This window comes from Natator depressus, chromosome 21 (assembly GCF_965152275.1).
Source record: "Natator depressus isolate rNatDep1 chromosome 21, rNatDep2.hap1, whole genome shotgun sequence".
NCBI lineage: Eukaryota > Metazoa > Chordata > Testudines > Cheloniidae > Natator > Natator depressus.
The window spans coordinates 13,399,829-13,424,397 of NC_134254.1; the positions used below are offsets into that span (position 1 = coordinate 13,399,829).

Below are 24,569 nucleotides of genomic sequence, written 5' to 3' on the forward strand. Positions count from 1 at the left end.
CAGGGCACAAGCTGGTCACCTATACAGGTCGAGGCGAGTTTTCTCCCCATCCCCTCCCGGTGATCATCATGGCCCAGTTGCTCTAAAAGGCCGATCCAGCTCCCTTTGAGTTCAGTGGGAGCAGGATTGGGCTCTAAATGCAGGATGGGGGCTGGCGAAGTTTACCTTCCAGTGAAACATCAAGTACAGGCTATGGTCCGAGCTAGGATATCAGATTTGATAGGCAAGTGGCCCAGATCGGGAAGGCTAATCCCGGGCTCCTATGCTCAGTTTGTCGAGCTCCTGAGGCATGTAAACAGGAAGAGAGCAAAGTCAGGGGCGAACCTCTGCTCTCTCTCTTAACGGTCCATCAAAGCACTTAATCAAAGACATAACCTTTGAAGCCCCATAAAACTACCAGAGGGAAGCGCTATCAGCCCCAGCATCTGACTGGTTCTCACTCTGCTCCAGCCAGTGGCTCATGTGCACTGAATTTATCCTTCCTCTCCCCTTGGGGCTGCATCACTAGGAAGACTGATTTCTGGAGCTCACACCGGTTGAACAAATTCGTAATGTATGCCCATCCTCTGAATAGGCCGATGAGGCGCTGCAGGTTCTGGCTGGAGAAAGGTTGCGGATCCTCCCAGAACTATGGTATTGGAGGCCCAGGTGTACCATCATTATTGTATATGGTCTCCATCTCTCTCCAGACACCACATCTACCTATCTGTCAGCTCCTAGTACGATCTATCTATGTACCTATCCATCTAGCTATCTAGATATCCTCCTAGATCTTAATATAGTGATTTGTCTGTCTATGTAGGATTCTTTGAAGGCACCCATCATTGGGGTATCTAAGCTCTTATAAGAACACAGAAATTGCCAGAGTGGATCAGACCCAAGATGCAGCTAGCCCAGTATTCTGTCTCCATGAATATGGATAGCATCGGCTGCTTCAGGGGAAGGTGTCAGAACCCTCCTGCAGCAGATATGGGGTAATCTGCCCTGACATTGTCTCCCCAGCTCTCAAATAGTTAGCCAGGTTGTCTTAAATCCTGACTCCTGAATGTTCTTCAGTCTTGAAGATTTCCATTGTTATTACAATTATTTAGATTGTGTTACTATTTGGGAGCCTCAGGCATGGAGTTACCCCACTGCACTGGGGGGTGCAGAAACACAGAGCGTCCCTTTGGGAGCTGGAGGTAGGTCTTTCCTAAATCTAGTCATCATGGGGATCCAAAGCCTCCCCCATTGCTGAAGGCCGCTTAAAGGATGGTTTTCTCCATCAACCCCTCCAGCCCCAGCTCCCTACCCCAAAGAGCTGGCCACAAACACAAACCTAAGTTGCTCGGCTGACCTGGTAACAACATGAGCTGAATGCTTCACTCCTGAGCCTGACATACAGCTGCCCTTCATAGAAGATCAGGGTTAGAAGAGACCTCAGGAGGTCATCTAGTCCAACCCCCTGCTCAAAGCAGGACCAATCCCCAACTAAATCCAAGGCTGAGAGCAGGGTGAGCGCTTCACAATGACCAGCAAGCACAAGTCCACTACCCAAGTGTTACAAAGTGCCACACATCCGTGTTTATTATTATTATTATTGTTAAATACACAAGCTGGTTTCTATTTGTTTTTTTAAATAGACATTATTTATTAAATGACTTTGTATAAAATAATTCACAATTTCAAAGTATAAAAAAAAACAAAAAACAGACACACAAACAACACAGTTGGGACCAAAACAATAACTCCCTTTGTTGGGAGCTACTCTCTCATCGGCTAATATATGTGGAATAACATGACATGGCAGGTGCATAGCTCTAGTAGACAGAGTCAGACCGTGGATTGTTAGCCCTAGAGTAAATCGCCGGAGCGCCACAGCTTGCCATAGAAATACGCTGGCTGACGCCAACCCAAGATCTGGCAGGCTGACGAGCAGATGGACTTTACAGGCATGATTCTGATCCTATTTACATCTGTCTGACTCCACTGAACTCAGTGGAATTACTCCTGGTTTACACAGGGGTACGCGAGATCCGAATCAGACCCTCTGTGCCCTTGACACCTGAGCTGTGTGTATATCTCACCACAATCGCACACCGTACTGGAAGTGCCTTTGGACTTAATAAATATACTTTAAGAAACATATTAATAATTTAAAAATACGGGGTTTAAATAGGTTTTTCTCCTGCCATTTAAAAAAAATAAACCATTTATCACTGAAAGCAGAGACGTCCCCATCTTCAAGTTGGGGGCCAAACAGCAGAGTTCCATGGTTAGACTGATTTACACCCGCTGAGCATCTGGCCCTAGAATCAGATCAGATGCTGAGTGTCAGCAAAGTTTGATGTCATGGGCCAGATCCTCAGCTGGCGTAAACTGCTGAAGGCAATGGGGAACTCTGCCGAATTACTCCAGCGGGGGATCCGGCCCAATGTGGGCTCTTCTGCCATATGATGCAGAGCAGGCCCCTAGCAGGCGCAAGACAACGGTGAGGAGGTCTGATGGAGAGAGGGGAGGGCGCAGCTCAGTTGGAAGAGTAACGCCTTCTCCCCAGTGATGGAGGGTCCTGGAGGGGGGAGCCAACATCCGAGAGAGGCTGGAGGCAATTGTGAGGCCTGAGTGGTCCAATGGGGTTCATTTCTGAACGGGATGGGCCCCCAGTGCAGGTGATGGCAGAGGGGGCTGGCACAGCCCTCCTCCCGGGGAGTGGAGGTGACTTGGAGCCCCCTGCAGACTGGGCTGCCAAGATTTAGGAAGGGGGCATGTCAACAGCGCAACGGGAGCTCCGGTGGCCCATTGGACCCCGGTCGAGCAGTTGGGGGACCCGCTCCGGGCCCTGACACTGATTCGCTGTGTGATCTGTCCTAAGCTCAGAATGGGCCTGAACCTCCGAGCCTCAGCGGTACCCTGGGGACAGCACAGAAGGCTGGCAAAGCTCCCCAGCGTTTTAACAGCCGAGCCAGGAGGTGACTAAAGACAGGGATGAGCCGAGCTGTGATCAGCTTGAAATCTGCCCATGTCCCACTTCCTGACCAGAGCTACGTAGACGGACCGCGCCAGCTAGCACAGGGCTGTCACTTCCAGGGGGCATTAATGATCTCCACGCAACGTAATTCAGTAAATGAGTTCCATCCCACATGACCCTACTGAGATATACACACAGGATCAAAGGCCCGTTGGTCTGTTGCACCCATGTTACTGGATAAAAAGTCCTTGACAGAACGAGACATATTCAGTCTCTTAAAGCACAGTCATAAACATCCAGTCCGGAACACAAGGCCAGCTTGCGTTAGAAAGCCACCCACCGGCTGTGACCCACCGCCTGCAGTTCCCACCGCCGGGCACGCCCGCTCCCTCCAATAAAATACTTTACAGGAGAAGGAGATTTCTCCAATACATTAACGCATAAAGGCAGTTCTCCCAACCTGAGGCCGGCTCAGGGTCATCAGCTACATCACGACAAGCAGGATGCCTGGACAGGGGATGGGGGGAGGACGACGGAATGAAAGGGTAGAAGGCACAAGAAGGATGGACGGCCCGCTGAGTGTACGGGAAAGGAGGGGTAGGTACGAACCCAAACACCAGCCAGCCCCTGTTGCTCAGGGGGAAGCAGGAGAGAGTTAAAATTCACAGTGTAGAGGTTTTCTTTCCCTTTGGGGGCTGGGATCCAGGACCCCAATTTGTACCCCTATTACCCACTCCGCAGCATGTCCTGGGTATGGGAAGGAGCAGGCTCCCCTAAAATGAGGGTGCCCCTTCCTCTTTGCAGGGCCTCTACCTCTCACTGGAGCGCAGGGGGATGGGAGAGGGGACATGGCCATACTTTGCAGGGGTGGGAACCCCAAAGGTCAGAGACCGATCCCAGAGTCCAATATGCTGAGCCAATAGGCGTCTAGCAAAGGGCATGGGGAGAGGAGAGAGGGCAAGCATTGCATAGTACGCTATCAGGGCTCCGGGGCCAGACAGCCAGACACAGCAGCCTCGAGGCATGGAGGGGACCGGCGCTGGCTCGTGCAGGTCGTTAAAAACGACTCCTGAAAGGGGCCATCTGATGATCATTCCAAAGGCTACCGTGCTGGGGCAGACAGGGGAAAGAGAGAGGCAGACTCCGCTCGTGGCCAGGTGGCAGCCTCTCCGAAAAGCAGCAGATTCCCTCTGCCATGTCACGAGATGGAGCTGGTCTAAGAAGCGGGAAGAAAGAGACCCCAGATCGCAGTCCCCACCCCTCCTGCATCCAACTCCGTCCCAGAGCATGCAGGGAGCAATGACAACCTGGCTGGCTCAGCAGAGTCCTCTCATTCCTGCCCAGGCATGCCCCTTCTCGCTGAGCCCTCCACGGCAGGCACAGCCAGTCCCCTGAAGGAGCCAGTGCCACGCTATCCTAACTCTCTGTGGAGTCCACCTAACCCTTTCCAGGCTGGAGAGGATCAGACAACGCGAGTCCCAGGACTGTTTATCTCCCTTCATCAGAGCCAAACTTTGTCCATCCTGGTGCCAGGTCTGCTGGGGTAGTCCTGCAGGCTGCTCTGGCTTGCCAGTAGCTAGAGAGCAAGGGGTGGGATTGGCCGGGGCGTGGGGCAGTGCGGAACCCAGGCGCCAGTGCCAAGAATAAACAGCATCCATTTCCAGATCTTTCAGTCTCTCCCGACCTTGCAGAGAGGAGCAGAGAGCGAGAGCAAGTGACAATCGTTGGCACTGGCGACGACGGAGGAGGGGTCCAGCTGCTGCAGATTCTCCTCCAGATGGGGCTGAGATCCCACACAAAAGGGAGGGTTCGGAATCCAAGCCTCAAGCTGTTGCTCTTCCTGGCACAGGAAAGGCCCAGCTGGAAACGAGAGCGAAATCAGGGCGGTGACATCGGCTGCTGCAGGGAGACTTCCAAGGGATGGGGCACGCGTGGCTGATTCGGGGCTGAGATTCTGCTGAACGCAGGAAGCAGGAGCATGCCCAGCCAAGCTTAAATGTTTACCCAGGAGGGAGCGGTCGGGCTCACCGACATTCACTGTTTATGCCAGAGGCTCCCAGCTTCCTCCAGTTGCAGGAGTGGAGCCTTTTGGCAGGTGGGGTGGTTTACCTGGCTCACAGACACTTCATGCTGGGTTGCACTAAACTGAAACTAGAATAGCTAAAAGTATACAGCTGGGTAGGAAGAAACCAGCCTGCAGAACAAGGTGCTCAGGGGGTCAGCATCTATCAGAAGGTTACGGGCTGCTGGGTTTGTCTAAGGGGGGCGATGTCAAGGGCAGTTGGCTTCGCAAAACCGGCATCGCGTGGCCCTGTGTTTAGAGTCAGTCAGGCCCAAACAAACCTGCCCAGTTGACAAGGAAAGAGGTGATTCCCCTCCCCTGGGATCCAAGAGTCCTGCTGGGCTCTTCCCTCCTTGCACAGCACTGGTCAGAAAGGTTCTATAGGCCAAATTAGGTCACCCTCGTGCAGCCCCATTTCCAGCAGCGGGGTCATGGAATGGCATTGGCACTTAATAACCAATTCTGCCAATGTACAGCAAGGGACAGACTCCAGACCTTTCTCCCCTAGCCGGGCTGGCCCTGTCAGGGCTCCCAGGAGCGACCCGAGCTGGAACTCAGCACTGACTCAGATGCCCCCAGAAGCACTTTTGCAGAGTAGGGAGAGGACAATTTCAGAGCCACTTTTCAGAGCAGAACTGCCCTTTCCAGCTGAACAGATCCCTGGCTGGCAGAAGCCTGATCTACCCCTGCCAGGCCTGATCCAGGTTAATGGCCTTATGCCCAGTTCTGCCAGTGCTGAATGTGGGTCCCAGACAGGAACCAGACGGTGACAATTAAATTCCCCGTTGCTAAGGGCCCTGTACAACAGCTAGGAAACCTGGAATCAATTTCCAGGTGCTTAAGCTGCCAAGCAATAAGCTGGCAGCCTTGTGCTCAGTGCCTGGCTGAATATTAACCCCAGGGTCTGCGTGAGCCATTCCGAACCCCCCGCTGTGCCAGGCTGCAGGAGTGGGGCCTGATTTAAAGGGGGGCTGTCGTCCGGATAAAGTGGGGCACCTTACCTCATAGCTCGCCCTGCACCTGCAGCTCCAGAGGCTCCTCCACTCCATTCAGCGGACTGCAAAGAGAAGCAACATCCAAGGGTTCAAACCAACACCAGGGGCTGAATGTGAGAAGAAGGTTCAGCTGGTGATGCCCACCCGTGCCCCACAGGGGGGATGCCTAGTGCCCCTTGCTGCCAGGCAGCCACTCATTGGCCATGCAGGGGCTGGGTCTGCAGCAGGCTCTTGGGCCAAGCGCTCCAAGTTGGGAGGCCAGAGGGATAGGACACTGCATGCCAGAGAAGAGGCCACAAAGCCCACTGAGACCCAGAGGAGGAGAAGCCCCAGTTTTGCAGCCCTAGGTCGCAGCCGCTCACCTTCCCTCCTGCTCTTCTAGGTCATTCCCTCTCCGCTGCAGCCGTCCCTCCTGGGTCTGTGTGAGGGAAGTAGAAGGATCAGTCTTGGACTGGTCGGGAGCCTAGGTAGGGGTCTGTGCTGTCCATGAGGGGGGAAGCTCCTGGGCCCTTTCTATCCCCTTCTCCCTGCAGTGGGCAGTGCCTTGGGGGGGAGGGGTGAACAGACAGGCTCTCCTGTGGGAGGAGGCAGCCAGGGTGAATAGCTGGAACTGGAGTCTTTCCCACCCCAGACATCCCCCCCGGGCCCCATCCCCCACTGCAGACATAGCCCCAAACACACTCCCATGGGGCAGGGGGATGGGACGTTCCCAGTTACGAGAACTGCTCTCCCCACACCCTACCCTTCCACCTGAGCCCCTCCAGTGCTTTTCAGTCCCTGATGAGTGTGCCCTGCAAGGTATTTTACAGCGAGGGAAACTAAGGCAGAGAACGATTTGGGGCGGGCGGGGGAGTGACTTGTCCAAAGCCACCTCACAGAGCTGGGAACAGAACCCAGGCCTCCTGACTCCCAGCCTCCAGCTCTAACCACTCGAGACGCTGTCTCAGCGCTTGGGTGGGGTCTTCCCCAGGTGCGCACACCTTCTTGGTTGACAGGAAGGGGCTGAGAGAGGATGTGTCTTTAACCCACTAGTCAGCACTGCCCACAAGACACCCCTCTGCCCGCCCTGGGAGCCGCTGGGACCAGCCAGCGTGCCCCGGTGCGGGTGGCTTGGTGAGGCGCCTACCCTGGATCGATGCTTGTAGAAGAGCAGGCCTCCGACAGCCAGCAGAATCGCCACGGTCGCCAGGACTGCCACCAGCACATAGGACATGACCTCCCGCTGGGTCGCCTTGGGCTGCGCCTCCTTCCTGCGCTGGTCTGTGTTCGGAGGAAGGATGTTAAGGTCAGGGATGGGCCCCGCCAGGCTGTCGTCGAGCTCTCTGAACCTGGGCAGCCCCCCTGTTCTCTTTCCTCGGAGCTCCGTGGTGCGCTGCCCGTCTGGGGCTTTGCCCTGCCCTGCTGGGTGCCGAGGACTCCCCCCGGGGGGCGTCTCTGGGGCAGTAGGGCGGTCAGTGGTAGCAGAGATCCTGGAGAACTGGTGCTGCACTACAGAGATGGGCTCCTCGGAGCCCAGAGAGGGGATCGGCCACAGCTCACTGTGCAGGGGGGTCACTAATCGGCCACCGGGGTCTGCTCCCGAGGCCTCCGCTGCTTCGGATGTCAGGGCTGGGCTGGACCCGGCATCGGCACTGCTGGGATCTATCAGGTGGGTGCTCGGCTCTGCTGCTGAGAATGCCCAGACGGCTTGGGTGACGTCTTCTCCTGCCCATGGCTGGGTCTGCTTGGCGCTGGGGGAGGAGTCCGGTGAACCAGGCGTGCGGAGGAACAATCTGAGCCCAGTTGGCCATGCCTGGACTTGCTCAGCCTCTGTCCTGGTGCGATGGATCTCTTCCCTCTGTAGCGTCTCTCCACCAGAGGCCGGGAGGCTGGAAGGGGAGGTGAAGACATCCTTGGTGCTAGGGGGCTCCCGGCTGGGAGGTTCGGTTAGGTCCAGGAGCGGTTCAGTGCGGACGGACGCGCTGCCAGGTCCCTGTGATGCTGATGCTAGCTCCAGGTCTGCTGGTGGTGAGGACACCCTGGCAGAGATGCCAGCCCAGACCCCCTGGATCTCCAGAGCAACCAGGGCTTGGTGCGTGCTCCTGGATACCCTGGGCTTGGCGCTGCTGTCTGACTTGACTGGGCTCTGCATGGCACCAGGCTGGCTGTGGGCCAGGCGGGTGCTGGCAGCCGCCTCCTTGCTGCCCAGGCCGGGTACAGTGGAAGGGAAGGGCTTGGTGGCCAAGGCTGGGTGGGGAGAGGCTTGGGGTCCCTCACGAGGGGAGCTTGGGGATGGACAGTTGCAGTCACGGTCAGTCACCACACCTGAAAGAACCAGAGAGAGAGAGAGAGAAAGGCCATAGAGTAACCAGCCTCCAGGAAGAGCAGGGAACAGCCTTTAGGGTCGGCTCAATCCTTTTCCCCGCCCCAGGACCCAGCTTTAGCTTGGGTGGGCTGGTGCCAGAGCCACTGAAACGAGGCCGAAGTGAAACAGGAGGCAGGGGAGAGAGAGTCCGGAATGGGCGGGGGGCAGGGGGGGGGGACAGCAGCGGGCAGAGCAAAAAGAGGGAGCGGGGAGGTGAACTGAGCTGCCCAGAGAGACTGCGAGATGCAGACCTGCGAGCAGCGCAGAGAGCAGCCCATGCCCTGGGGAGTGGAAGCGATTAGCGAGAAAGAAGGGGTCAAGAAGGCGCGCAGCCAGCAGGCCAGGGGACAGAGGGAGAGGTGGTGGGGCAGGGCCGGTGCACGGAGATCGGGGCTGTGATTGTTAGTGTGCCCAAGCAAGGCAGCGTCCACATTGCGGCAGGCCCTTGTCCAGAGGCTGTGGAGGGTCTGAGGCTCGTGTCATCACCAGCAGCAGCTGCCCAAGCAACAGGATCAGTGGGAGGGGAGTGTTAGTTTCACCGAGTCCCCTCGTCTCAGTCACAAGACACAGGACAGATCCTACTGGTGGGGAGGACGGATGGGAGCTTCTTCTTGGTGTGCATGCAAACATATGACATGTAACATGGACCCGGACACAGGCAGGCCGCAGGGACAGATAAGAGCACTGCATCTTCCACTCTGCCTTGACAAAGTGCCGCCCCCCTGATCGGAGCCAGGTAGCCGGAGGCCAGGAAAATTTTCTCCACTGTACAGATGGGGAAACCAAGGCACAAGGAGGGAACGTGACTTGGCCCGTGTGTCGGTGGCAGAGAGCAGCCAGGAGTCCTGCCTCCCAGAGCTGGGCCTGAGCCACGAGTCCGTCCTTACTCCCAGACGAGCCGCTGCAGATAAAACGACTAGGCCCCAAGCCTGCAGCCCTGGCTGAGTCAGGTTTGAGGTTTTCTTGGAGCTTTTTTCACATTGCTAATTTCTGCTCCTGCCTGTGAACTTCCTGGTTTCGGCAGAAATACCGCAAACGAGGTTTCTGTATTTGCAGTACTACAGCCAAACTCACCGCCCTAGAGAGCCATCCAGCCCGCTTCTCAGAGCGAAGAGTGAGAAAACCACTTCCCAAACAACTTCCCAATCTGGGGGCCTGTCTCTGACCCAGGGGCGCTGGAACAATTTGCACAGTGGGGGGTGCTGAGAACCATTGAACCAAACTGTAAACCCTGGATAGGATGGAAACCACTTCAAGCCACGGGGTGCAACAGCACCCCTAGTTCCAGCACCTATGCTCTGACCCAAAACTTTGGAGCTTTCTCCCTCATCAGCAGTCACACAAATGGACACACACACACAAATACATGCATGCACAGAGAAATGCAGAAAAACACACAGGTAAGCACAGTCATAAAGACAGGCACATGGGTGCAATCCAGTGCAGACGCATGTTTGTATGCTCACATGTATACACGCCCTTGTGATGCCACAAACATGCACACTCATTCACAGGGACAAACGCTTGCATGCACACAAGCATGCTCCTGTGTAAAAGCTGCAGTCTTGTAATGGTATAAATCTTCACAACGATCAGGCATGTGAATCCACTGCCCTGGCTGGTGCTAGAGGATGCAGCTCAAGAGGAGGTGGTGCAGGGAGATCAGCTGTCCTAGTTTCTTACCTGGAGATGGCAGTTCCTTTTTCGGGGCGTCAGAGCACTTCTGGTAGGTTTTGCTGCAATCGCGTTTGAAATCCACATCTTTGTCTAAGAGGACCATAACTCGGTGAAAGAAATCCTTCACCAGCTGTAGCATCTTCTCGGGAGGCATGGAGAACTCCTTGGAGCAGGCCTGGGAGAGCTAAGCAGAGAGCAGGGATCAGCAGCCAGGAGACAACCCAGAGAGCAGAAACTGGGTCAAACTCCCCCTCGTCCTGCAATTGCCAAATCGCTAGAAGCACCAGGCACCACACACGGGCTGACTCTCCCCTCGCAGCTCTACGGCACTCAGTGAAACTACTCGGTGTAAACACGGTCTGAGGGAAAGATCAGGACCGCTGAGTCTGATCCCCATCTCATTGAAATCAATGGGAGTCTTCCCATGTCCCCCACAATGAGATCAGAATCGGGCCCATTCAGCGTGATCCTACTCCCGTTGAAATCAGTGGGAGATTGGTCACTTCTACCAGCGAGAGCTGGCTCAGGCCCATTTACACCCGGGCTGGGATTCCAGGGGCTCTTGGCAGGAGCCAACGCAGGTAGAAAAGGATCAGGGAAAAGACTGAGCTCGGATGGTGACCCGGCTGGTGCTTGGGCCCTTTGGGTGGCTCTGGCCTAGAGCAGTCTACAGCCAAAGTCCCAGCCTCCTGCTGGGAGCAGAGTCTGACACATCTGAGGCTGCATAGCAGAGTCCTGTAAGTCCTTGTGCTTGAGCATGCAGAGAATCCCGCTCAGGATCCCACCCCCCACCCCCACCCGTGTGGCTCTGGGAGTCTCTCGAGAGCCCCTGAGGCTGCTGTCTTCACAGGGGAGGCTCCAGCTGACAGCCAGGGAGGCTGAGAATATTCCCAGCTTTGCACTTCCTGCTCTGCTCTTTCATCTGCCAGGCCGGGGACCCTCTGACCCCAGCTCCAGCTTTAATTAGCCCAGTGTGTGGTTAATGATTATTCCCAGCCAACAGCAACCACCGGTCACATATTCGGACACAGCCTGGAACGCCTTCACAGAATCAGAGAAGATCAGGGTTGGAAGGGACCTCAGGAGGTCACCTAGTCCCACCCCCTGCTCAAAGCAGGACCAACCCCAACTACATCATCCTCAGGGGCCACCCTCCAGAGTCCACGTGGTCACCCTCAGTGCTCTGGGAGTTAGTCTTTTCCCAATATGGACATCCACCCAGCTTCCTAGCGCAGCAGGGACCAGCCTGAACCAAACCGCTCCATTCCACTGAGGGCTGCGAGCCCTCCTCTCGTCCCTGTGCCCATTAACCTGCGGATCCGCAGCTGGTTCTCAGAACGTACCTCGCGCTCATGATCATCCTGGTCGTCAATGCACGGAACTTCATTCTCGTCGATTTTCTTGTACATGTTTTGCACGTCTTTTGTCTTGTTAAAATTATCGGAGTTCTTCTTGAATTTCATTTTATCAAGGATGTCCTCCAGCCGAGGGAAAGCCGCTTTGACAAAGCAGATGGGGTCACCCTGGGACGCAAACATGGACAGATTATTGGGTGCAATACAGAACTGCTGCACGGCCCACTGCATCTTACCACCCGGGGTACATGTATCCAGAGAGACTGTTCAGCCCCGGGCCCAGAGAGACCCCTTCCCCCCAGTCCCTGCCACGTTCAAAGATAGCTCTAAGATGATGCAAACATTCTGAGCACTCCTGAAAATCTGGCCCTTTGTGTGTAAGTTATACTGGCTTTCCTCCCTCCTCCCAAGGCCCCAATTCAGAGGTGATGTGTAAGGGAAGTCAGTTACACTTCAGCAAGTGGGCCAAAGAGCTTCCTTCCTTAAGGAAGGATTACCACCGCCATTTTGCAAAAGGGAAACTGAGGCATGGAGTGATTAAATGAGTTTCCAAAAATCACATAGCGAGTCTGTGACCAAGGTGGAAATCAAGCCCAGCTCTCTGAAGGCTTAGGCTACAGGCCCCTCCTTTCTCTCCAGGCTGCTGAGACTCCCCTCTGGATTTACAGCTCCTCCCATCCCCGGGGCTAATGCACAAGCTGCCATCCTGAGGAACTGCTAGGCTCAGGCTAGCAGCTGGTCAGACAAAGTCCACTCACCAATTGAAGCTCATCAATGAACTCAAAGGAGACGTGGCAGGACATCAGCATCTGGGAGTCAATCTGCGAAAGAGAAGCACAAAGTCACAGTGCAGCCCCTTAACAGGAATCCAGCCAGACTGCCGCTCCCCTTTAAGCAGGCACCTGATAATTGCACCAGCCCCTAGGGCCTGCAGAGAGGAGAATCTGCAGAGCAGGATGAACCCAGCTGCTCTGGATAGGATCAGTGCAGGGAACCATACAAGGGCTGCAGCCAGGGGGCTGTTAGCACCACAGGATGGGACTCCGTGCACTATGGACAGGGCTGCCGAGCATTATAGGTTCACTTCCTGGGACTAGAGATCCAGCTCAGCATCTATCAATCATTTGAACACATACTAAATACACTCTTCCACTCAATCTATCATTTTTTAAAACCAGATCCCCGCCTCTGCTCTGCAGACACGCTCATGATTACAGAGTATCTCTCGTCACAGAGGAATTTGCCCTAATGTCCTGGCCAAAATTTTCCCCCTGTGTCACTCAGCTGCAGCTCATCACCCCATACACAGCTGCATTTTAGGAGTGGATGCAGGGGTTTTTTTTGGTAACATTCTTTGGATCCTTGTTGCTGGAAGGCACAATATAACTGAGATGTTGTTATTCCATGCAGTTCACTGGAGGTCCAGAGGGTAAACAGATATAATGAAGGAACAGGCAGTTCTGTGAAGAGGCGTAGCCCTGATGAGGCTATGAGCATTCCCAATCCTCGTCCAAACAAACAAGAGGCAGTCGCCCTTCTTCATCAGGGGGGCCAGGATCTGCCTTGTCAGAGGAAAGCAAGAGGCCACAAAAATCAACCCCGCTGCCCCCCGGCTCTTCCCATGCTGACTCAGCACTTTGCAGAATAACTCTGCAGGGAAGCCGAGTGCAACAGCGCCCACATCTGACAAAGGCCTTGAGTGACAGAGGTTTTCAATTTCAGGATGAAAAGCTCTCCTCTGGGGAGTACTCGGAGTCTGCGTTCCAGGCTGGGAAAAAACAGAGCTGCCAGGAGAGCATGTATGATTGGGAACAATTGTTTCATTATCCACTGGGCCTGTGGTGAGGCGGTTGCTAGCAAACGCTTATTAGATACAAAGTAGAGCTGGCTGAGACGGGCCAGGGATGGGGTGCGCGGCTGTGATCGCTGCAGAAGGCCGGAGAACACAGGAGGGAAATCCTTTGACCAGCCCTGCTATCTTCGAGTTGGTTTCACGCGCCTGACTCTGACCTTTGTGCCCGAAGTAATGAGGATGGTGGCAGCCATCCAACTGAGGGAACATTCGACTTTGGACTGTCAGAGCCGGGACAGCAGCAACAACTGGATTAGTGACTGAATGCTGGGTTGGTGGCACAACATCTGGACTCACAGCCTGGCTCCTGGCCCAGTATCTAAGTGCTTAAAGTGGTAGGGCCACATCTGGATCATTAGCGCAGTATTTACAGGGCGGTGGCCTGGTTGCCCGGTCACTCACCCCCGTGTCAACTCCGTGGGGCCTGATTCTCCTCTCACTCCCCCTGGTGTGACTCAGGACTAACCCCATGAATGATGACAGTGTAAGTGAGATCTGAATGGGGCCCTGGCTAATTAATAAGGATATAGACTCATAGGACCAGAAGGGACCTCGAGAGGTCATGTAGTCCAGTCCCCTGCACTCATGGCAGGACTAAGTATTATCTAGACCATCCCTGACAGGTGTTTGTCCAACATGCTCTTAAAAATCTCCAATGATGGAGATTCTACAACTTCCCTGGGCAATTTATTCCGGTGCTTAACCACCCTGACAGGTAGGAAGTTTTTCCTAATGTCCAATCTAAACCGCCCTTGCTGTAATTTAAGCCCATTGCTTCTTGTCCTAGCCTTAGGGATTAAGAAGAACAATTTTTCTCCTTCCTTGTAACAAGCTTTTATGTACTTGAAAACTGTTCTCATGTCCCCTCTCAGTCTTCTCTTTGCCAGACTAAACAAACCCAATTTTTTCGATCTTCCCTCACAGGCCATGTTTTCTAGACCTTTAATAATTTTTGTTTCTCTTCTCTGAACTTTCTCTAATTTGTCCACATCTTTCCTGAAATGTGTCCAGTTCTGGGTGCCACAATACTCCAGTTGAGGCCTAATCAGCACAGAGTAGAGCGGAAGAATTACTTCTCTTGCTTACAACACTCCTGCTAATACATCCCAGAATGAGGTTTGCTTTTTTTGCAACAGTGTCACACTGTTGACTCATATTTAGCTGGTGATCCACTATGACCCCCAGATCCCTTTCCACAGTACTCCTTCCTAGGCAGTCAGTTCCCATTTTGTATGTGTGCAACTGATTGTTCCTTCCTAAGTAGAGTTCTTTGCATTTGTCCTTATTGAATTTCATCCTATTTACTTCAGACCATTTCTCCAGTTTGTCCAGATCATTTTGAATTTTAATCCTATCCTCCAAAGCACTTGCAACCCCCCCCAGCTTGGTATCGTCCACAAACTTTATAAGTGTACTCTGTATGCCATTATCTAAATCATTGATGAAGATATTGAACAGAACCGGACCCAGAACCGATCCCTGCGGGACCCCACTCGTTATGCCCTTCCAGCATGACTGTGAACCACTGATAACAGCTCTCTGGGAACGGTTTTCCAACCAGTTATGCACCCACTTTATAGTAGCTCCATCTAGGTTGTATTTCCCTAGTTTGTTTATGAGAAGGTCATGCAAGACAGTATCAAAAGCTTTACTAAAGTCGAGATATTCCACATCTACCGCTCCCCCCATCCACAAGGCTTGTTACCCTGTCAAAGAAAGCTACCCGGTTGGTTTGACACAATTTGTTCTTGACAAAGCCATGCTGACTGTTAGCATTTCCTCCATTTCCTCCCCGGTACAGAAGTTAAGCTGACTGGTCTGTAATTCCCCGGGTTGTCCTTATTTCCCTTTTTATAGATGGGCACTACGTTTGCCCTTTTCCAGTCTTCTGGAATGTTTCCCATCTTCCATGACTTTTCAAAGATAATCGCTAATGGCTCAGATATCTCCTTAGTCAGCTCCTTGAGTATTCTAGGATGCATTTCATCAGGCTCTGGTGATTGAAGACATCTAATTTGTCTAAATAATTTTTAACTTAATTTAAAGGACATCCACTGCTGCAGCCAGTGAGAATCAGGAGGGAGAGCTGGAGACATCGCAGGAATTTCCTTTGATTTCTGACCCCAAATCAGCTGGATCCGCCCACAAATCATTTGTGATCCAGGGAGAAAAAAAAAAAACCAGGTCTGCCAAACCCCGACTGGCCCTGTGTGCCCTCTTTGTACTTGCCTTCTGCCACTGATGCCCTGGCAGCATCCACCAGTATTCAGCCTTGTTAGGCTGTGCAGCAGCTGTGCAAGAAACAAGGCTGGGGAACTCCTCCCAGTACTGGAAGACCAGGAAGGTTCCTGGGTCAATCCCCTTGCAACTAATCCTGTCGGGGAACTGCCAGATTCCCAAGGTTAACCCTTCGGCAGCTGCAGATCTCGAGGGCTCCATCCTCTTCCTAAATGCTCACGAGGTTTACAATCCAGACTGAGTTCATTCCAAGGAAGGGCTAGGAAGTGCCTTCCCCATAAGTCTCCCTCTCCCTTCTGATGCAGAAGAAAGGAATGTGGGGCTGGGGCTTCAGGAGATCCCACACCTAAAAGACCAGCCTGCGATCAGCACAGCCTGGAATGCACCTCTGCACAACTCGTCACCCTGCGAACTGTGTCGGCAGGGTTTTGTCCGGGTAGAAAGGCATTCCTACCCCACTCCAGCATCTTATCTATCTGCCAGATATGACAGATGGCTAGATATCGATCTGTCTCCTGTCTATCCTTCTCTTTCCTTACTTCTGCGATCTCTCCCACATTCGCCTTCCCTTTCTCTTCCATCCTCACTCCTTCCCTGCCAGTGCCTGCGGGTTCACATCCCCATCCCAGTGATCCAGCCCATCCTCTATGCTGGAGCCAATGCTCATTTACAGCAAAGCCCAATCTAGGCCGGTGAGCAGAGAGGCTGTCCAGGGGACGTCTCTGCTTCCCACAGCTATCACCACTGCTCACCTCCCTCTTGTTTAGATAGGTCTCTCCCCTGGATTTTTTGCTCCATGTGGGAGCTTTGCTTCTGGATTGCCTATCATCGGTCTAATTCATGTGGGGCACAAAGACTGATCTCACCTGGGGCAGGCGCTGGTCGAACCTGCCGCCCCAGCTAATCTGGCCCCCTAGAGTCACTCTCCCACGGCATGAGTGCCCGTCTCCCCTGGCTCAGGCATCAAACTCAGCAGGTACAATTCTCACCTGGCGGAGGCGTTGGTCTTGTCGAGCATGGACCTGGAGGCCACCATGCACTCACCTAGCATGGACACCTGGCTAGCACCAGGCCCCAGCCTCACCCCCTAATGTTCCAGATCCCATCCCACCAGCCATGCTGGATGGGCAGGATACTCACCAGCTCCTGCAGCTTATCCAGGTGCTTTTTGGTGATGATATTCTCACAGTAGCCTTTCTGCTCGGTTTCATGGATGCTGCAGGCGGCGAGGAGGAAGAAAGTCAGCAGGGTGCAGGAGACCGGGCATACCTGAGGAAGGGAGAAGTTGTCAGGAACCCCTGCCATCAGAGAATCCATGTCCCTGGGCTACCTGCTGCCCCCATGGCTAGCAGGCTCCAGGGCAGCATCCTAATGCTGTTTCCTGTGGCTACCCCCTTGTCGCCCCCTGGAAACAGCCTTTGCGGTGGATCTCTTTGTGCCAGTCAGTGGATGTAGCACAATGCTGCCAGCCCCCATGGAGAGCCCTATGGATTCCCCCTATCTCTGGCACGTCTGGTTTGTCTGTCTCTCTGCCATACAAATCCTTCTCTCCCTCTGGAGTCAGCGCCCTTCGCAATGCAGAGATGGTTAAGAGACATGTGGTGCTGGGGGGGCATGGCACGGTAGGTGGGCATCGTATGGCACTCCACTGGAAGGGTACAAGCTGCACTGATCTGCCCGAGTTGCTGTGCCAGGAGCTCGGGCCACGAATCCTTTTTAGTGGCACCCAAGCGTTCAGTCTGTGAACGCTTCTCCCCTCCCCGCTGGCCGTCCTGTCCCCCGCTCCCTCTCCAGGTCTGCTATTCTTAGAGGAGCAGGTCAGCTGAGCAGCCCCTGCTGGGAATTCCCCAGCCCTGCTGTCCCGGGGCCAGCTGAGCTGCTCTCTCAGAGCCAGGCTGCTGACAGACGCACGTGTGTATAAGCCCCTCCGTGCAGAGCAGGAAACCACAGCTCCTGCCACCAGCGCACCACCAGTCGCTGTCTCGTCCTGTCTTCGCCACCCCATCACTCAGCCATTCATTGCCTTTCGCACCCCCTCCGTTGCTCTTCGCATCCTCTTCTCACGCGCCACCTCCCAACGCTTGCACCCCTTCTTCCTCCCTCCTCCAACCCCTCTTCTGCTCCCCCATCTGTCTCTTTCCCACCGCCCCTCCAGCTCTCACTCGTCCCTGCAATCTCTCCCTTCCCTTTCTCGTCTCCTGAGAAGAATCTTAATTCACGGACCTCCTCAAATCCATCCATCTCAGAGCCAGCTGCAAGTGTGTCCTCCCTTTCCAGGACCCCTCACTGCCCCTCCATGTCGCAGCACTCCAGCCCTGAGCGTCTCTTTGCACCTCCTTTCACATTGCCCCATCACTGAGTCACGTCTCTCCGTATAAGTAGTGGCGAGGTGTTAGCTCCATGAACTCTTTTACACACAATGCAGTTAGTCTGTGGAACTCATTGCCACAATGTATCAGAGAGGCCAGAATCTTAGCAGGATTCCAAAAGGGACTGGACATTTATGTGGATAATGAAACCACCCAGAGTCACAAAAGCAAATGCTAAAGAAATAACCAAGAGGCTGGGAAGGGCTATAAACCTGCCTGCTTCATGGCACAACCACCCTCAAACTGACTGGGGTCAGGAGGAAACATTCCCAGGGGAAGGTTAACCCAGGACTGGAGGGTTTCTGGCTCCTTCCTCAGAAGCAGCTGATGCTTGTCACAGTTGGACACAGGATCCTGGGCTAGAGGGCCGTTCTTATGTTCCTATGGCATTAGCTTAGAATTAGAATAGAATATCAGGGTTGGAAGGGACCTCAGGAGGTCATCTAGTCCAACCCCCTGCTCAAAGCAGGACCAATCCCCAATTTTTGCCCCAGATCCCTAAATGGCCCGTTCAAGGATTGAACTCACAACCCTGGGTTTAGCAGGCCAATGCTCAAACCACTGAGCTATCCCTCCCCCTGTAACTTCCCACCCTGGAATTCAAATGCTTTCAGGGAGCTGGATCCATGGACCCTTCCATTAAGTCCAGTGGGGTTTGGAACAGGTGCAGAAGGGTAAAGCAATGCCTTCTCTGAGCAGGGCACTCATGGGACCTCCTGCACTGTGATCCACATGCTGTCAGGCACGATCCTGGCAGACATAGATTCATAGATACTAAGGTCAGAAGGGACCATTATGATCATCTAGTCTGACCTCCTACACAATGCAGGCCACAGAATCTCACCCATCCACTCCTGCGATAAACCTCTCACCTATGTCTGAGCTATTGAAGTTCTCAAATCATGGTTTAAAGACTTCACGGTGCAGAGAATCCTCCAGCAAGTGACCCGTGCCCCATGCTACAGAGGAAGGTGAAAAACCCCCAGGGCTTCTTCCAATCTGCCCTGGAGGAAAATTACTTCCCGACCCCAAATATGGCAATCAGCTGAACCCTGAGCATATGGGCAAGATTCACCAGCTAGATACCCAGGAAAGAATTCTCTGTAGTAACTCAGATCCCACCCCATCTAACATCCCATCACAGGCCATTGGGCCCATTTACCATGAATAGTTAAAGATCAATTAATTGCCAAAATCATGTTATCCCATCATACCTTCTCCTCCATAAACATATTGAGTTTAATCTTGAAGCCAGATAGATCTTTTGCCCCCACTGCTTCCCTTGGAAGGCTATTCCAGAACTTCACTCCTCTGATGGTTAAAAACCTTCGTCTAATTTCAAATCTAAACTTCCCGATGGCCAGTTTATATCCATTTGTTCTCGTATCCACATTGGTACACAGCTTAAATAATTCCTCTCCGGTATTTATCCCTCTGATATATTTATAGAGAGCAATCATATCTCCCCTCAGCCTTCTTTTGGTTAGGCTAAACAAGCCAAGCTCCTTGAGTCTCCTTTCATAAGACAGGTTTTCCATTCCTTGGATCATCCTAGTAGCCCTTCTCTGTACCTGTTCCAGTTTGAATTCATCCTTCTTAAACAGGGGAGACCAGAACTGCACACAGTGTTCCAAGTGAGGTCTCACCAGTGCCTTGTATAACGGTACTAAAACCTCCTTATCTCGACTGGAAATACCTCTCCTGATGCATCCCAAGACCACATTAGTTTTTTTCACGGCCATGTCACATTGGCGGCTCATAGTCATCCTGTGGTCAACCAATATTCCAAGGTTCTTCTCCTCCTGCGTTACTTCTAATTGATGCATCCCCAGTTTATAACTAAAATTCTTGTTATTAATCCCTAAATGCATGACCTTACACTTCTCACTATTAAATTTCATCCTATTACTATTACTCCAGTTTACAAGGTCATCCAGGTCCTCCTGTATGATTTCCCAGTCCTTCTCTAAATTGGCAATACCTCCCAGCTTTGTATCCTCCGCAAACTTTATTAGCACACTCCCACTTTTTGTGCCGAGGTCAGTAATAAAAAGATTAAATAAGATTGGTCCCAAAACCAATCCTTGAGGAACTCCACTGGTAACCTCCCTCCAGCCTGACAGTTCACCTTTCAGTAGGACCCGCTGTAGTCTCCCTTTTAACCAATTCCTTATCCACCTTTCAATTTTCATATTGATCCCCATCTTATCCAATTTAACTAATAATTCCCCATGTGGCACCGTATCAAACGCCTTACTGAAATCTAGGTAAATTAAATCCACCACGTTTCTTTTGCTTAAAAAAATCTGTTACTTTCTCAAAGAAGGAGATCAGGTTGGTTTGGCACGATCTACCTTTTGTAAAACCATATTGTGTTTTGTCCCATTTACCATTGACCTCAATGTCCTTAACTATTTTCTCCTTCAAATTTTTTTCCCAAGACCTTGCATACTACAGATGTCAAACTAACAGGCCTGTAGTTACCCAGATCACTTTTTCCCCCCCTTTCTTAAAAATAGGAACTATGTTAGCAATTCTCCAGTCATACGGTACAACCCCTGAGTTTACAGATTCATTAAAAATTCTTGCTAATGGGCTTGCAATTTCATGTGCCAATTCCTTTAATATTCTTGGATGAAGATTATCTGGGCCCCCTGATTTAGTCCCATTAAGCTTTGAGACATGGCAGAGGATCCCCAACCAGGGCACTCCAACCTCCAAGGGCTACAGGGAAAACACAGGGCAACCCTGGTGTGACTCTCTTGAAACCAATGGGATATAAATGGATGGGTAAATGAGATAAGTAGAAAATAGATTAGATAGCTATGTACTGTATTATAATAATAATAATGAGAGAGAGAGAGAGAGAGAGAGATGCACTGTATGGGGATAGATAGAGAGATAGACCATAGTATACGGATTGATCCAAGATCGAGGTAGACAGATCAGAATACTAAGATCTATTTGTCTAGCTAACTATCCTCCTAGATCTTAGTATACCGATTAATCAATCTAGCTAGTTAGCTAGCTAGATCAATATACTAAGATCTAGGAGGATGGATTGGGTAGCTAGCTAGCTAAATATATTAAGATCTAGGAAGAGTGTTATCTAGATAGACCAATTGATCAATCAATATACTATCTTGCTAACTCTCCTACTAGATCTTAATACACTGATCTAGCTAGCTAACCGCTTATCCATTCTTATCTTAATATACTGGTCTAGCTAGCTAGATTGATCAGAATACGAAGACCTAAGAGAATGAATATATAGATAGACAGACATTTAGTATACTGTTCTAGTTAGCTACCTATCACAGAATCATAGAATATCAGGGTTGGAAGGGACCTCAGGAGGTCATCTTCTAGTCCAACCCCCTGCTCAAAGCAGGACCAATCCCCAACTAAATCATCCCAGCCAGGGCTTTGTCAAGCCTGACCTTAAAAATACCTAAGGAAGGAGATTCCACCACCTCCCTAGGTAACGCATTCCATTCCAGGGGCTATCAATCCTCCTAGATCTTAGTATTCTGATCTATCTAGGTCATTTGATGAATCAGTATGCTAGGACAAAAAGAAAAGGAGGACTTGTGGCACCTTAGAGACTAACCAATTTATTTGAGCATAAGCTTCCGTGAGCTACAGAGCTCACGGAAGCTTATGCTCAAATAAATTGGTTAGTCTCTAAGGAGCCACAAGTCCTCCTTTTCTTTTTGCGAATACAGACTAACACGGCTGCTACTCTGAAACCTATCCTAGGACAGTTAGTTAGCTAGATGGAGTATGGCACTTAAAGGACAAGTCTAACAGGCTGAGGGGATCCCAGGCAAGCAGCCCACTCAAAAGGGTCAGAGTCCTCTGGGAGGAGTTCTCCCCAAACCATTCCCAAGCTCCTTGTCAGGCCCAGGCTGCGACAAGCTTTCCAGCCAGGTGACAAGGCTTCCCAGCCCTGTGCATGCCCCTGCGTGCACCCGTTCCCTCTCCCCGGTATGAAGATCTCTCTCTTGGCTTAGCCCCCATTGCATTTTACAAAACAACGCACAGAGGAAAGTTTGCCCCAACTTAGCTTTAAGCCCCTGCCCTGCCAGCGCACAGCGCGATCAGAAGAGCGAGGGCCTGCGGGGAAAGGACCTGTTGTCTCCATCCAAAGGCACAGCCCAGCAGAGCGAAGGAGCAAGCAAAAGGAGGAGTGGCAGGCGAAGGCAGAGAGAGCCGCTCGGAGTTTGCTCCTGCAGGATTGCGCTCAGCCAGGACCGTCCTTCCAACACCCGATAACCCCGGGCCCGCCAATAACGACAATCGCTCCTAACGACAGCGCACGGTGAAGGGGCGCCCCAAAGGGACTTAGGCGCCTCCAGCCCTTGGCGGGCGGGAGCGAGGCGCCTGACGCCCTTGGTGCGCCCCGGGGCTTTCAGCCAAGCGCGGGCGCCGGCCGAGGCGCGCAGCCGGGGCTGGCCGAGGGGCGCAGCCGGGGAAGCAGCGGGAGCGAAGGCAGGGCAGGGAGCGCAGCGGAGCCACACGTGCCGCCGCCGGCAGAGGCAGCCGCCGCCCGGATCTGCCGGCGCGCACCGGCAGCGCCCCTACCTTGGGGCCGAGCCGGGCCGCCGCCCGCGGGCCTTCCACCTCCTGGGCGCGGAGCTGCGCAGCCATCGCGGCTGCCCCGGGGAGCGGGGAAGGAAGCGGCACTGGGCGCGGAGAAGCGGCGGCCGTCTCCTGCCTCCCTTCTCCTGGGCTCGGCCCTTTTATTGCCTCTCCGGAGCATGTGGTTTGTGGGAAATCACCTTGGCCGCCGGCCAGCGCTGGCAGCGAGTTCGCCCGGGCCTGGGCTTTTGTTTCCGCTGGCGGGGGCCGAACTGGGAAGGGGAGGGCGAGCTGCTGCCTTTACCTTGCAGCTCTCCCCCCCGACACACTGGGGAGGGGGGTTTCCCCGCATGGCAGGAGCTCCCTGCTCCTCCCCAAAAGTTCCAAGCCTCGGAAAGGGGTTGGGGGGCCTGAAGTCAACTGAGCCAGGCTGGATCCTGGAGTGAAATGTGCCCCAGGCGGGGCCGGCCTTAGGGGGTGGGCGACCGCCCAGGGGGGCACCGGTGCAGAGTCGGAAACTGCGCCCGGCTGGCAGGGGAGCGCTGCATGGGTGGGGAGGGGGCAGATTTCTCCCTGCCCCCTCCTGGCAGAGGAATATGGGGCGAGGGGTGATGCACAGCTCCTGCTCCCCTCCCCCCCCGCCTTCAATGACCCTCTGTGCCCCCAGAGTGGGCTGTGATGGGGGGAGCGATGAAGTGGGCTGTAGCTCACGAAAGCTTATGCTCGAATAAATTGGTTAGTCTCTCAGGTGCCACAAGTCCTCCTGTTCTTTTTGCGGATACAGACTAACATGGCTGCTCCTCTGAAACCAAGCGCTCTGGGCATCCAGGGCACTTTCCCCACCTGGGCACAGGAAGGGGCGGGGGGGGGGTGCAGGGGTTAGGGGCAAAGGGGGCACGGTGCAGAGCCTCCCAGTGGAGATGGCGTTTGTAGCAAGTGCGGGATCAGTATAGCCTGCACCACTTCCCCAAATGAAATAAGCTATCCCACACCTGGGGGATGGAGGTGGTTCCTAACTCTGAAATGTTCGCAGCTCTGAACAAAACTTTCTGGTGGTTCCTTCGAAAGTTCACAACTGAGCATTGACTTAATGCAGCTTTGAAACGTCACCGTGCAAAAGCAAAAAGCTGCTGCCCCTTAATTTTTTTCGTAGTTTACATTTAACACAGGACTGTACTATATCCCCGCCCCACCTACACTGTTTATCTCTGCTGCTGCATACTGATCGCATACTTCCGGTTCCAACTGAGGGGTTGACTGGTCAGTTCGTAACTCTGGTGTTCCTAACTCTGAGGTTCTCCTGTACGGGGAAAGCCCTTTTATGCTGTTACAGCGGTGTCTATATAAAAATGGCATCAAAACATCACACCGCTGGCCAACGTTACTCTGCCAGCCAATGTTTTAAGTATAGGCCTGGTTTTAGGGTGCATCTACCCACTGCAAATATAAAACAAGTGCGGTTAGAGAACCTCAGCACTCAGGTCAGCTGATTTGGGGGCTAAAAACCAGCGTGTAGATGTTCCCACACGGGCTGCAGCCTCGACTCTGAGACCCCTCACCCCTTGCTGGGTTTCAGAGCTTGGGCTTCAGCCTGCAGGAACATCTACATGGCTGTCGTTAGCACCCTAGTGTGAGCCCAATACAGTTGACCCGGGCCTCTGAGACTCACTGCTGGGTTTTGGATTTTTTTGCCATGTAGCCGTACCCTTAGTGAGCACGGGCCAGTTTCAGTCCAAAAACACTGCATTGTCATGAGCGTGGGTATATGTCTATGAGTTTGCATGTGTCTGTCTGTGAGAGACGTGTGCATATATATATGTGTGTGTGTGTGTACATGGGTGTGCAATGTGCATGTGAATGATCATGTCTGTGTGTGTGTGTGGGGGGGTGAGAGCATGTGTCTGGATTGGAATGTGCCTAGGATATGTGTGAAATATGTTTGTCAGTGAGCATGGATCTATGACAAAATGCACAAATATCGCAGAAACCCACTGTTACAGTCCTAGGGCAGAGAATTGCTCACACAGTACAGGAACACTGTCACTTGTCCGATCAAATCTGGTTTAACACACAGGTGGTTTTTAAGAACAATAGAAACCATCTTTCTATTACTTTGTTCTTTAAAAAGCTTCTCGGAAACAGCTGTTTG

General features: G+C 52.9%; 1 protein-coding gene across 1 annotated transcript; it reads right to left on the reverse strand.

Annotated features, from left to right (window-relative positions):
- Positions 1 to 1,714: 1,714 nt before the first annotated feature.
- Positions 1,715 to 22,551, reverse strand: CSF1 (colony stimulating factor 1). The gene is made up of 9 exons (XM_074935878.1): positions 22,424 to 22,551; positions 16,611 to 16,739; positions 12,139 to 12,201; positions 11,369 to 11,548; positions 10,032 to 10,209; positions 7,131 to 8,308; positions 6,367 to 6,422; positions 6,011 to 6,066; positions 1,715 to 4,807 (listed from the first exon to the last, which is right to left on the reverse strand). Exons 1-8 carry the CDS (start codon positions 22,487 to 22,489, stop codon positions 6,012 to 6,014), a joined length of 1,905 nt encoding a protein of 634 aa, XP_074791979.1. The 5' UTR covers positions 22,490 to 22,551; the 3' UTR covers positions 1,715 to 4,807; position 6,011.
- Between the last annotated feature and the right edge of the window lie 2,018 nt (positions 22,552 to 24,569).

Coding starts and splice junctions, on each gene's coding strand:
- CSF1 (XM_074935878.1), bottom strand. CDS start 22,489: ATGGCTGCGCAGCTCCGCGCCCAGGAGGTGGAAGGCCCGCGGGCGGCG. Junction 16,740..22,423: donor CGGCCCGGCTCGGCCCCAAG/GTAGGGGCGCTG, acceptor TCCCTTCCTCAG/GTATGCCCGGTCTCCTGCAC. Junction 11,549..12,138: donor TCATTGATGAGCTTCAATTG/GTGAGTGGACTT, acceptor TTTGCGTCCCAG/GGTGACCCCATCTGCTTTGT.